General features: G+C 42.4%; 1 protein-coding gene across 1 annotated transcript in view; it reads right to left on the bottom strand.

Moving 5' to 3' along the window:
* Positions 1-3: 3 nt before the first annotated feature.
* T265_09236 (hypothetical protein) overlaps positions 4-12,214 on the bottom strand; it is a gene marked incomplete at both ends in the record, with an annotated part of 14,453 nt that continues 2,242 nt past the window's right edge. The window contains 9 exons of the mRNA XM_009175261.1: positions 4-151; positions 1,172-1,290; positions 2,039-2,263; positions 5,455-5,497; positions 5,792-5,907; positions 5,990-6,116; positions 8,907-9,025; positions 9,078-9,290; positions 11,349-11,470. Of these exons, the coding sequence (XP_009173525.1) occupies positions 4-151; positions 1,172-1,290; positions 2,039-2,263; positions 5,455-5,497; positions 5,792-5,907; positions 5,990-6,116; positions 8,907-9,025; positions 9,078-9,290; positions 11,349-11,470 (1,232 nt within the window). The remainder of the gene's footprint in view (positions 152-1,171; positions 1,291-2,038; positions 2,264-5,454; positions 5,498-5,791; positions 5,908-5,989; positions 6,117-8,906; positions 9,026-9,077; positions 9,291-11,348; positions 11,471-12,214) is intronic.

Below are 12,214 nucleotides of genomic sequence, written 5' to 3'. Positions count from 1 at the left end.
TGTTCAGATGCGTCCAACGTGCGTTGGTTGAGTAGTACTTACACGCTCGCCTCGCATGTCATATGTCTGGGGTTCAAATTCCGGCACGGTCATTGGATATGCACTGCTGATGAGCTCTAATAAGAGCGAAACTCGAGTCCAGTGCTTCCCCCTTTTGGTGTGGACTCACCGGAATAATTACGCCAGAACAGGAACACGGCCGTTCAAACAAGAGTGGTGTGGCTATGAACAAAAATATGATGGAGTTAATGACCTGTCTTGTTGCTTGTTTCAACCATGAAGATTTTACCGTAAATTGGTCTTGAGCTGTCGAAAGCATATGCAAATTGGTGCTACAATTTGTGCCAAACTATGCACACGGCTTTGGTGTTCCCAGCACGCGGTATTCGTCGCGCGAGAAGCCGGATAATATCACTTTCTGATTGCCGCCGACACATTCGTACTTGGGTAATTGGGGGTTTCAGATACTAACCGCGGAAACGCGGGCTAACACAACACTTAGATTTATAGTGATGAAACACCAGCGCGGTTTTCTTCTGCTTTACAGTCTGTGCTGAGTTGTTTCGTAGCAGGAAACGCCGGGCCAGATTTCAGAATAGCCTTTGTAACTGTCGCATATCGAGGGCGATTCAAAAATCTACCTAATAAATGCAATCCTCCAGTCTTATGCTGAGGTTCTTACTGGTCTGACCCGAATAGCTTGACAGGAAATGGTTGCTTTTTTACTGTGAGGTCAAAGTTCATTTACTAGCGCAGCCAGAAAAATAACTGTAATTGTGAAAGGGGAAGAATGACGGATTATATTTACGAGCAAAATTATTGGCTGTACATTTTGCACGGATTCTAACAGCATATTAGAAAGTGAACCGCAGTTAATCCGAGTCCGATAAAAGCGGATTAAGTCCTTCCAATTACCAAATAACATCGCCGCCATAAAAATCCCACCGAAAGTTGGACAACTAAGGTGCGTTAATGTGTTGTAATCATGTGACCTTTGTCCTATTCGCCGGACACGCAGTAGTTCAGGATTGGCCACGAACCGGAAAGTTCCTACCTGTGGGATACACTGTACATCTGCCAAAAGAATGTCGGTCTTCCAAAGTGACTACAAGTTGCAACCACTCTCAGAACTCAAGCAACGATATTTAGTAGTACTAAAACGCAAACATACTCCAGATTGATATCTTTGGATTCTGTCCGTGCCTCCCCCGGTAAAATCTCCCCTTTCACTGCGGAAACGCACATTTCTGCTTCGAGCTTCGCTTCTTTCTCCAGTCTCGCACTCCATGTCTGTACAAGTAAATCATAGACAGTTAAGGCTAAGTGAATTATATATACACGGTAATTTGTGAAGTGAAAGCGCTTGTAGAAGCACAGGTACGCACTAACATGGATTAGTATGGATATGACAGCGAAGAGAGATACAATTGAACAATGGAAGTGTAATCAAACCGTCAAACTGGAGACTGTACAGTATACAACACTCCCTGATTGCTGAATTTGCCAGAACACAGGATTTGACCAAGCAAGGTCACACCAAGCATTAAATATATTTATGGAAGTTTTTTTGTTTACCGCCAGACTGCCTCGAATTTCCCTAAATAGGCAGGCAATATGTGTTTGCAGCTATGTCTACCTTGAACTCATATGACTCTAATGTTTGTTCATTACGATGGGCCTTGCTAGCCGCATTGCAGCCACTTAGACGGGCTGAATTAAACTGTGCAAATTAAGTTCCAGATCTTTTTTGTGATAAACTGCGTTTCCCAGGCAAAGCTGGTGGATGCATTTACTCTTAGGGTCTCTCAGAGACCTGTACAGCAAGATGTGGGCTGTCTGCCTTACCTGAATTGTGGTAAGAGCACAAAATCCACCTGCCCAATGGCAATGTGTTCATCCATCGAATGAAGCGTCAAGCTTTCCTAGATTAGTCAAAATTCTCAAAGATATCATCGAAACCTTTAGAATACAATGGGATAACTCCTGTTAACTTTGGATTTCAGTGCTCACATTTCGTTGTACTGACGTAAGAACTCACCAAATTGGATAACACAGAGGACACTGGTTGATGGGGCACTTTGCGCTGCCACATCATGGTCCGGTACATATTGTGCCTGTTTAGATAGTCCTCCTTGTTTTGGTCTGAAGCTGTCGTGGTGTATATAGGGTGAAGAAGAATCCCAGTCATGAGTTCACCAGCATTTGAATAATAGCAAGCTTTTACAATCCGGGTGTATGACACCGGTAGAGAGTGGAAGTTCGGCTAGACCTCCGAACTTGTAACTTATTGCTGTCCCGATCCAGCGCCTTAACGTCAAAAAACTAACTACTAAGGAACATAGCTCCACTGCAAAAAAATAAGTGTATAATTGACATCGTGGTTTTTAAACGGCACCTTAGGTCTTGAATCCAAAGTGTCACCTGCCGTTGTGTGAACCATTCATCGTTGGTCGTGCGCTTGTGACATGCTAAACGCTGATTAATCTTCGGTCGTTGCTGAATTGATTGACGACTGGAGCATCGAACTGGCAGCTCACTTTCTTGGTCAAGATGCTGCAATTTCGGTGGGGTTTGAGAATCTCAGTAGTTTCAAAGCAGTCTGAGAATCTGTGCTTTTGCACAGACACGGTGTATGTGCGGTTTTTTTGCTTCATAAGTGGGGTGCCAGAGTGGCATTTTACAAATAAAATTCACCCCGAATTTATCCGTTTAAAACTTAGCTATTTTTGAAGTGCGGAATAAACAGATGTACGCCAACGGGTGACGCTTAGTGCATTTGTGCTTGTGGCTTTCTTTGGTGAATGCTGAGTACTGGCTGGTGATTGAAGAACAAACGAAACATTTAAATTTGTGCAGGTACACATGACACCAGAAACATTAAAACTTTAAAGCATGAGTCAGAAAGGAGACTTTTCTTGTGAATTTTTCGCACAGATTGATGAAGTTATATGTGATTCATAAAGGGAGAACACATTGTGCCATCAAAATATTGCAGTCAGGAACCCCAGTCAGCCCGAAGCAAAATATATAAGGTTTCTCCAGAGAAAACATTCACAAATGGAGACATATGAGATAAGTCACAGGTCAGAAGAATTTGGCGGCCACTCAGAAGACCGATAGCTTCATCGGTTGAAAGCATTTTTTAAAAATGAATAGATTGTGGGGTAATCCTTCTGATGATTACTCAATCAACCTCTGCAGGCAGTGCGTGCGTTTTCGGGGAACTCTCACAAAATGACATCGAAAAAGGGCGCACAGAACGTCGTACGGCTCAACAATGAATTCACGGAAGTGGATACGAATAAACTAATCCAAAATAAGAGGGACTTCCGAGGTAAAGACCAATACAACCGATTATTACGTGATAACCTGGTGGAACTTCGCAACAGTGGGGTAATGTAGCGTTCTCTCTTTACATCCAACGTCTGGAGGAGTTGGGATTACACACAGGTAGGCCTAACCAGACAATGGTTGCTAGCACAGGAGTTACGGTGGTCGAAGAGCCGTGATTCCAGTTTTCCAAATTCCAGTCTTCCAAAATTGTTGGGCATCCAACATATTCGTCTCTTCAATATGGCACTCCATATTTTACAAGGCTATGAAATCTTAACCGAGATGGTTCGACTGGGACTTTCCAAAATACGTCTGCAATTTGGAGACGCCAGTCATTACCGAAAGAAGCTTACAATAACCAGGTACCACGTAGATCTGCACACATATTTCTACCGAAACCACATGAAGGCAGACCAATTTTGCCCAGTGACAGGTATGAGTTAATGTGCGGTCTAAAACGACGAAAACACCAGTTGAAAAGAAACCCGTTTTTCCAATCTTGAGCATCTAGCTGGATGTTTTGGAGAATTCTTCTACGCACCACCACACTCCCCAATAACTAACTGATGGTGTCACGTGATGAAACGTTTGCAATTACATTGCCCAGCTCAGTGAACAAGCCAACGACCATCTACCCCAACTGGGCTTCAACATTTATCTCTTTAGAAAATACTTCTCTTCTCCATATTATGCAGCTGTGCAAAAATCTTGTTCAAAGACATTTTTACAAATGAATACGAATGAACGCTGTACACATGCCAAGTTGACAGCATATGGTTATCAAACTACTTTGCACCACCATCCTCGGTAGTTTCCATCAAACTGGCAAACCTGATGATATTACTAGACAAACCGAACTCCGGCGAACTTACTCCTGCCAGATGAAAACTCTACGCGTTCTGTGTAAGAAAGGAATATATGCTAATCGATAAAAAAATATCGAGCACAACGTCTAATGAACTATCTCTTGAGGTCCATACATAATTAGTAAGTAGGGTTCTAAGAGGTTGCGTTACCTCTACAACAAAATGTACTTTTCGCTCCATTTTTAACGTTGTCTGCTGCAACTTGCTTTAAACACATAAAAATAGACAAAACTCGGTCATTTGTTGAACAGTGTTGTCCACCTTGCCTTCTCTTGCTCACTGTGCTATCCAGTTGAATTAGAGTAACTTTCAGTTGCTTTTATTCCGTTTTGAATGAAGATCAGATGACTATTGGTTTTTAGCTTGTGAAAATGCCGCTTGACGTAGTGAACTTCAAGTGGCCTAGTGTTCACTCCGAACATGTTTGCCAGACTTTTCAGCGGTGATTGTGATATTGCACGTTTACAAAGGAACAAGTAATTTGTCATTGACGACGGATCTACTCTAGTTTTGAAGGACCGTTATTGGTTTGTGGCCATTTCTGATAACCAGGTCACTTTTATTCAAGTCACAACGCTAACAGAGCTTGAACGGGATGGAACATTGAACGAACTGAAGCATTATAACTAAGTCTCACTGACCTCATGCATGTGGCTAGGCCTTCACAATACCCTGTTATTTTGCATGTACTTTTCAACCAGCTGAGGCAACTACTAAACTTAGTCAGTTAAAACTCTTAAGTACTATCCTACTAGCAAAAGGACAACTCTTCAAGATGAACCCTAGAATTGGAAAAGAGATCAAATCATTACTCAATGCCACCAATCAAATTTCGAGGCCTCAGCCATCCCATCTTTTATTAACACGCGAATCGGTAGCCAGGCTAGAATGCTCAGGTATGTCTTATGTGTATACGAGCATAAGTACGTATGAAAAATATATCGATGTATGAAAAATATGTGAAAAATATCTCTTCACGGATGCACATTATCGTTCAGCTTCATTATTGAACTAATTTTGACCCTTCAAATGTAGGTGAAATGCGGTGACCTCTAGCTTCAGCTCAACTGATGTCACTTTAATGCCAATTGCACAAATCATCTCCGCCTCTGATAACAGTGCCTAGTTTTCAAAATGTTTTTACGTTTTTGCAGTTGGTCACCTCGTTTTTATATAACCCAAGTAGAAAATCCTTCTAAGGGATACCACAAAATTCGAGACTAATGGGAAGTCTACTCGACTGTGAATCGATTACATTCTGCTTACGTTCATATGGCATTTCGTTGTCCACATTGCCCCTGAAACGAGAACCAAAGCGAAAAGTAGCATAAATAAAGTAGTCCAAATGTAAAATTATTCGCTATAGATCAGATGTCCGCTGATCTGTTCGCCAAGCCCAGAAATGTGCTGGCAGATGTCTCGTCATCAATCGTGAAGGTATCATTCCCACGCGTTGATGATATACCCAACACATTGGTAACTATATTTCCGGTCACGCAGAACGATCAACAGCCATCTGATTTATAACCAACTGACGTAGCCGTGCCATCGAAATGAGCAAGGAAAATGATATACACAATACTACTGCTTACGGAGGCCAGTAGCGACAAACTGTATTATGTATGTCCGATTCCACGTTGGAGCCCGTCCAATAGTGCTTACAGTAGGCTTGATAACATCCAACGGTCTGTGTGTTTGCCCACACAAGCTGAAAGACCGAAATAAATGAGTGATATTCACTTGATCTTCATCGTGTGACTGATCTGGTTTACTTATTAGTGTTAGTGTACCTGTGTGTAGCCCGACACTTGGACGGAATTTCCTGGAGGATATCGACCGTATTTGTAGTGTAGATGTTGATCAAACCAGTACTTGACCGCACTGTAAGCAGAGTGTAAAGAAAACATTAGATCACTTCTATGACAAGGAAATGCGCAAAATATAACAATGTCAAGGAAAGATAGGTGAAATGCCATCTTATCTTTTGGTCGCACCTTAAACACGCAAGGTTGTTATTATCTGCTCCGTATCATTTGCTATGTTAATTGGTTACCGCTAACCATCTTGCTCCTCCGATTTTCTTCAACGTATATGGGTTGGGTGTCCTTACTTGGGAGTATGTTTTTGAAAGAAGGGATTTGTTTTGTCCTCCACTTCTATCCTAGCGCTCTACCAGCCGGTTACAGAAAACATATTATAAAAGTATAGCGGGTGGATTACTGTGTAGTTACCTTTATGACCTTAGCTAAGTATACTATGCAGTTATTTCTGGCGACGTAGATTTTTTTCGGGACGGTGCCGGTAAGATCCTTCAGCGAAAACAACCAGACTCATCATGTCCAGAGGTATTCGTAATTCACCGATCCTACACTCCTTCTTTGAAGGGATAACTTGAGATATTATCCTTGCCCTATTTTTTAAATTTTGGCTAGTGTGCATTTTTCACGTTGGTAGTCATGGGTTTTAGTTGGATGCATTTAAACATAAATATAATGAAGAGTTTTGCTTCTAAAACACTCCGAGATACACATACAAGAATGATAAATTCTGGATTACTGAACGTCCAAGGAATGACCTATTTAGTTGAACGACCAAAGTCATACCCGAACCCCTCCCAAATTTTCACAGTATCATTCTGGTATCTACACCTATTCGTTTCATGGTGCATTTGCTTTTTTTGTCGTTTCTTGAAACGCCACAACCGTTGAATCGACTAACTCGAAAAAGTTTCGTTTTGGCCAATCGCAAGTAAAAAATTGTTTTTTTCTGAAAGTAGTTGCTATATCTTATTGCGTCAGTAAATAACCTGTTCTTCGGGTTGGGTGCTAAGCATAGCATTTCGATTAAAGCAGTTACAGTTGTATGTATACCAGCATCTAAGACCTAATCGCAAGAAGTGGTCTTAAAGTTGTCCAGCCTGACTATGCCAACAACGTTTGCACGATAGCACAACGGGATTGAGGTAATCTAACTCAGCGTAGCCAGTATGCCACCCAGCGGAAAATATCCGCGTACTGTTTACCGCTGCCGGCTTATTTAGTTAAACGATAGAAAATGGTTTGGAAGCCTTAAATGCACTCGAATAAAAGTCGGATCACTGCAAGCTCTACTTATGAATTTTGATGGACTACGTCTTTAGGGAATAAGCGAGTTGCATAGGAACTGTGCACTCACGGGTCGCAGCACACGCACAGTTGATAACGCACACAGAGCTGCGGATCGACACTTCAAGGCCGGTACAAAAGAAATAGGATTTAACGAGCATTTGACTGCATAAGGTAGCCATCACTGATGGAGTTCCCGTCACGAGTTTCTTGATATGACACTGACCCATCATCTAAGGTTTCATCCTTTGTTTCCTAATGATATTCAGTCCCAAACAATCGAGATGCTGAATGCCGAATGACTCCTTGAGCGTGGAACCATTAAACTGTCATTCACGCCATCATGTGCCATTATTCAGTAGCTGGAATAGCAAGTATAAAACGCACCCTGACTATCCCGCATGCTTACTATTTGTGCTAATCTCACATACATTTGATTTTGTTTGTTCTCAGAAAAGGACTGAACCACTGGATTCCATTTTAACTGTTATTGCAGCTCAAACGCCTTGCCGCTGATCGGACCCTGTATATCTGACAAGTGAGGAGGTGTTTTAGGCCTACGTCCACCAACGTCCGCTCGATGCACCTGAAATATCCCGCCCAAAACAGGAGAACATGTTCCCACTGGCAAATGTAATTTCTTTACCGGACAGCAAGAACGAAGCTTCGGTAACGGTCCTGTTTGAGCTGATCGACTAACCCATTTGACACTCATGGACGTCGATGGGAAAACTTTGTTTAGTGGTAGGATACCGCGGGATTTGCAAACCTTCCAACTGAACAGATTTCCACCTCTGCTTGTGCAGTCATTCTGGTCAATCTACATCATGGTTGGAGAGCGTTAAAATGAGTCGCGTGCTACTCGCTCATGAATCAACTTCTAGCACGGCTATTGAGCTCGCGAAAGAGCCTAACTGGTGTTTGGCACTTTTTCTATTTGCTACGGTCCCATCAGATTGAGTGTACTGGGCCAGGAGAAGGCGTTAATACAAGTGAGATGTGCATGAAATATTAAGCAGAAATACCTTCAGGTTGTACATTCACATTAATGTCGGTTGAACAGTAACAGGAAGCCAACGATTATATACAGTCGATGAGGTTTAACAAGAGCAATCAAAATTTAAGAATCAGGTTTACGCGTCATTACCGCTAATGACGGGAAAGATTCGATAGTGGGGTCGGACTATCAACACAACGAGGCGTTTATCGATTTTTTTATCGAGACGTTTGGCAAACCGTTTATATCCCTCAACCGTGAACACATCTGCGTGTTCAACTTGGGCTGGTGATATGGCTTTCACACGTACTCGCACTTCAGCTGTCCAGAACTGAGACCCTACCATCGCCGAGCATTGCACTGTTGATTGTCTCCAATGAGGGCAAAAATAATAGTCTAATCTTAGCCCTTTTTGTGTAGAATCAGACGAAAATTATCGGTACACGACTTCTGAAAATCCCGCAGCCTCCTAAAATAAACTTGGCACTTCTGATTTATGTTTCGCAAGTGGTCATGTACCACCAATTTTACAACTACATTCGACATATATATATATATATATATATATGCATATATATGATAAGCATTACTAAAGTTCGAACTCACTCAAAGTTTTCTCTTTTGGATTGTACTCGAACCCCACCAGGCGAATTCTCTCCAGTCGCTGAATAAGCGCAACTTTCTGCTTCATTTCTTGCATTTGCCTCCAGAACATCGCTCCATGTCTGTAAATGGTCATGGTATGAAATGCAAGTTGAAATGATGTGATCAACTTACGCGCGGTAATAATTTAAAAAATGGTTTCCTGGCTGCCATGCCACCCGAATGTTGCACGAGGGCTGGGATACTGCCAGGTTGCCCAAGCCTAGACAGGGAAAGTTGAGAGACAGAGGTGGTGTTCGAACCACGGACCTTCCAGTCAGTAAAGTCACGCTCCGACCACTTGGTACCTCTCGTGAGAAAGACGTAAAAGTGACCGTACGGCGCATGCTAAATCACTGTAAGATGCTTTGTGGAGTGCGCTGTAAACACTCCTTCTCAAGCAAACCACTTGACAGTATTGATGATATTGCGGTCGGAGTTGTGAAGCACATGTGAGCGAATCAAGATTCTTAGGTCATATCAGCTGAATAGCCGACAGGAGACCCGTCCATGTGAATGTTTTTGTGTATCCATCAAGACAATCAAACTGGTTGAAGCACAGATATTTCCAACTTCAGAAAATTTGAATGTGTGAGTACTTTGTGAAGTTGCGTGGCCCGATCAAACGGGAAACCCGTCACTCAAAAAGACGAATAGCTCTACTAGGATGTCAGGGGTATAGCAGAAGCAAGTTCGGCGATAACATCATCGGGATCCTGGTTGCGTAATCGCGTTACAGTAACTTTAAACAATGACATCATTTTAAACTGCGCCATCCGCTATTGACGTAGACGTTTTATTTTTTCACAGAACAACACTTCCCGACCAAGTATTCTAACTTGGTACTTGAGACAGTAATGTTTGTTCCATGGTCCAATAAAGCTGGTTCGTCTGAGGCGTTGACTGGCGAGAGACTCGCTGTACGACGATTACACAATGCACGACGTGAGCATACCGCTGATCTTGTGGATACTTCTTGACAAGTGTATAAAGCCTAGTGAAAGAGAACTATCAGCGCGCAGTATCGCCAATACAGTGGATTTCATACAACCAGTCAACGGAGTTAAAATGCATAAATTGCAATTGTTACCGCTTGATAGCCTTTTTATCATACGCTCCAACCGATTGACTGGTTATTATTGTCACTTAGTGAGCTAAAATTTCCAAGAAGTTCGACAGACGTATTTGCAGCTCAGGATAACCGTTACTGATTAAAAGCTGATGTACGCACATCGCTGTGTTCTTCAGTATGAGGTGGATGAATGGATGTAGTTCCCTCAGGGCCACTCGACTAAAAGTTCGATGCATGTCAGAAAACGCTTCGCTATTGTGGTGAGCGCGGGAAAGCTGATGTTATGATTTATTTGTCCACTTATAAGTAAAATAAATCTGATACAGAAATTCCATAGTTTAAACAAGGTGTGTTGGAATATGATATTGTGATCCGACGTTGCCATGGTCACCATTTCTCAAGGAATCACAATCAGTGGAATGCACGTCACGTCCTGAGATTGGTTGGCAATCTGATGAGAACGCAGTCTATGTTGTTTATATGTGTTTATGCGCGTGTGCACTTTACCTGCCCGAACCTTGGATGCACATCCTACGAATGTCTAAAATCCTAGTTTGAATCCAGGAAAACTTTATAGCAATTTTTACAGGTGGAAAAAAAGATTCGAAAATTGGTAGTTTCGCTAAAGTGTGTTTAAACTTATTCAGGGTCCACCTTGGGCGCGGATTCCTATTTTTGATGTCTTTCGTGGCTCAGCATGATGTTTTTATGAAGGCGGGGAGGGAGCCTTTTATGGGAAAGTTGGTTTCTGCATGCGTCTTCCAACCTATTGGGTTTGGAAATATTCTGAAACAGTACGTAGACAGTCATTACGTCATCCTCATCCGCGCAATTCAGAATGGAGCAGCGATTCCTATGTAAGAAAGTGTTTCCTATCGTCGCAGCAGGTGTCCCGCCGGACGAGGCCAAGAAATTTGCCACAGCTAGTAAGGTTAATGGATATTTTATGATCGGACTTTTGCGTACCATCGATACTAGCCTTCCAGGATGGGGATCACGTGATCTTTACTGTGCCTGGTTGGATGCTCTGCTCGAACGAGTGCCTGGAGATGTAGACACCTCAGAATGATCATAATAAGTTAGCATCAATTCCTTCCCCAGCCAATTTTTATTCGCAGTAAGGCTCTTAGATACGTCAGACAAACATTAGTAGGTCAGGCATATTTTTTTAGTTTGAAAAACGCCTGGCTTTCCGACAAAACTGGCTCATTCAAATTTCCAGTATAAAAATACGACCAAAATCCTATAACGGAAAACGATTATCAGCATTTTCGGGGAAATTATGAAGACTTTTATCATGGTTGTCCGCCTTACAAGTAGCTACGTGAACTCACCAAGTTGGGGAGCAGCAAAGCCGGTGGTTGATTCGGAACCATCCCTCTGAGGACCATCGTCCGGTACTGGTTGTGCTTGTTCAAGAATGTATTTTTATCGTGACCGAAGGATCCCAAGTTATCTGAAAAGTCAGGAGTTTCTATGATTGCATTCCGTTTTGTTTTTCAACACTTTTGCAAGCTACGCCTTACTAACTGTCTTGAACCACACTTGGGATATTGACCCTTTGCTAGAATGTGAAAAAAAACATAAAATAATGCCGTGCACGGGGGCGTATTGCGGTTTTTTCTCTTCAAATGTTGTTTTAACGACGGCTTTAGATTTTAGCACCATAGGCGGACATAGCTCAGTCTGATCAGTCTACCCAAGTGAAGTCGCACGACACAAATTGTATGACGTGCAGTTAATTTTGAATGAATTCGCTCTCCGAACCTAATTGATTTTGACTACTCTGTAAGACACTATCAGACCCTGTGGACATGACTGCTATGACTCTCAAAAATGCGTCTTGTATCTGATCTTGCACAAGGTGAAGATGATTAAGAACATTAAAGTTCAGTTTGATCTCCGCTGATAGATGACGGTAGGTTGCTCGAGGGGGGGGTTAGGCGGGAAATCGCGCAACAACACAGGAGCAAGGTCGACTGCAGTCTGTGCATTACAGCTAGTTTTTCAGGAACGCCAGCTGTGACAGCGAAATAAGTTTGCATTTAAACTGGGGCGCTAGTAAGTCACGTGATAATACGGATATATCAGTCATGGTTGGCTGACTGGACTGCTAAAGAAGTCATCCTCACTGCATTTGGCCGCAAATGCACACCGGATTTATATAAGACCTGTGTTGAAGACAGCGACATGGGAAAGA

Source organism: Opisthorchis viverrini (assembly GCF_000715545.1).
Source record: "Opisthorchis viverrini unplaced genomic scaffold opera_v5_264, whole genome shotgun sequence".
Classification (NCBI taxonomy): domain Eukaryota; kingdom Metazoa; phylum Platyhelminthes; class Trematoda; order Opisthorchiida; family Opisthorchiidae; genus Opisthorchis; species Opisthorchis viverrini.
Note: the sequence above shows the minus strand (reverse complement) of the source record. Positions and strands in the feature narration are given on the sequence as shown.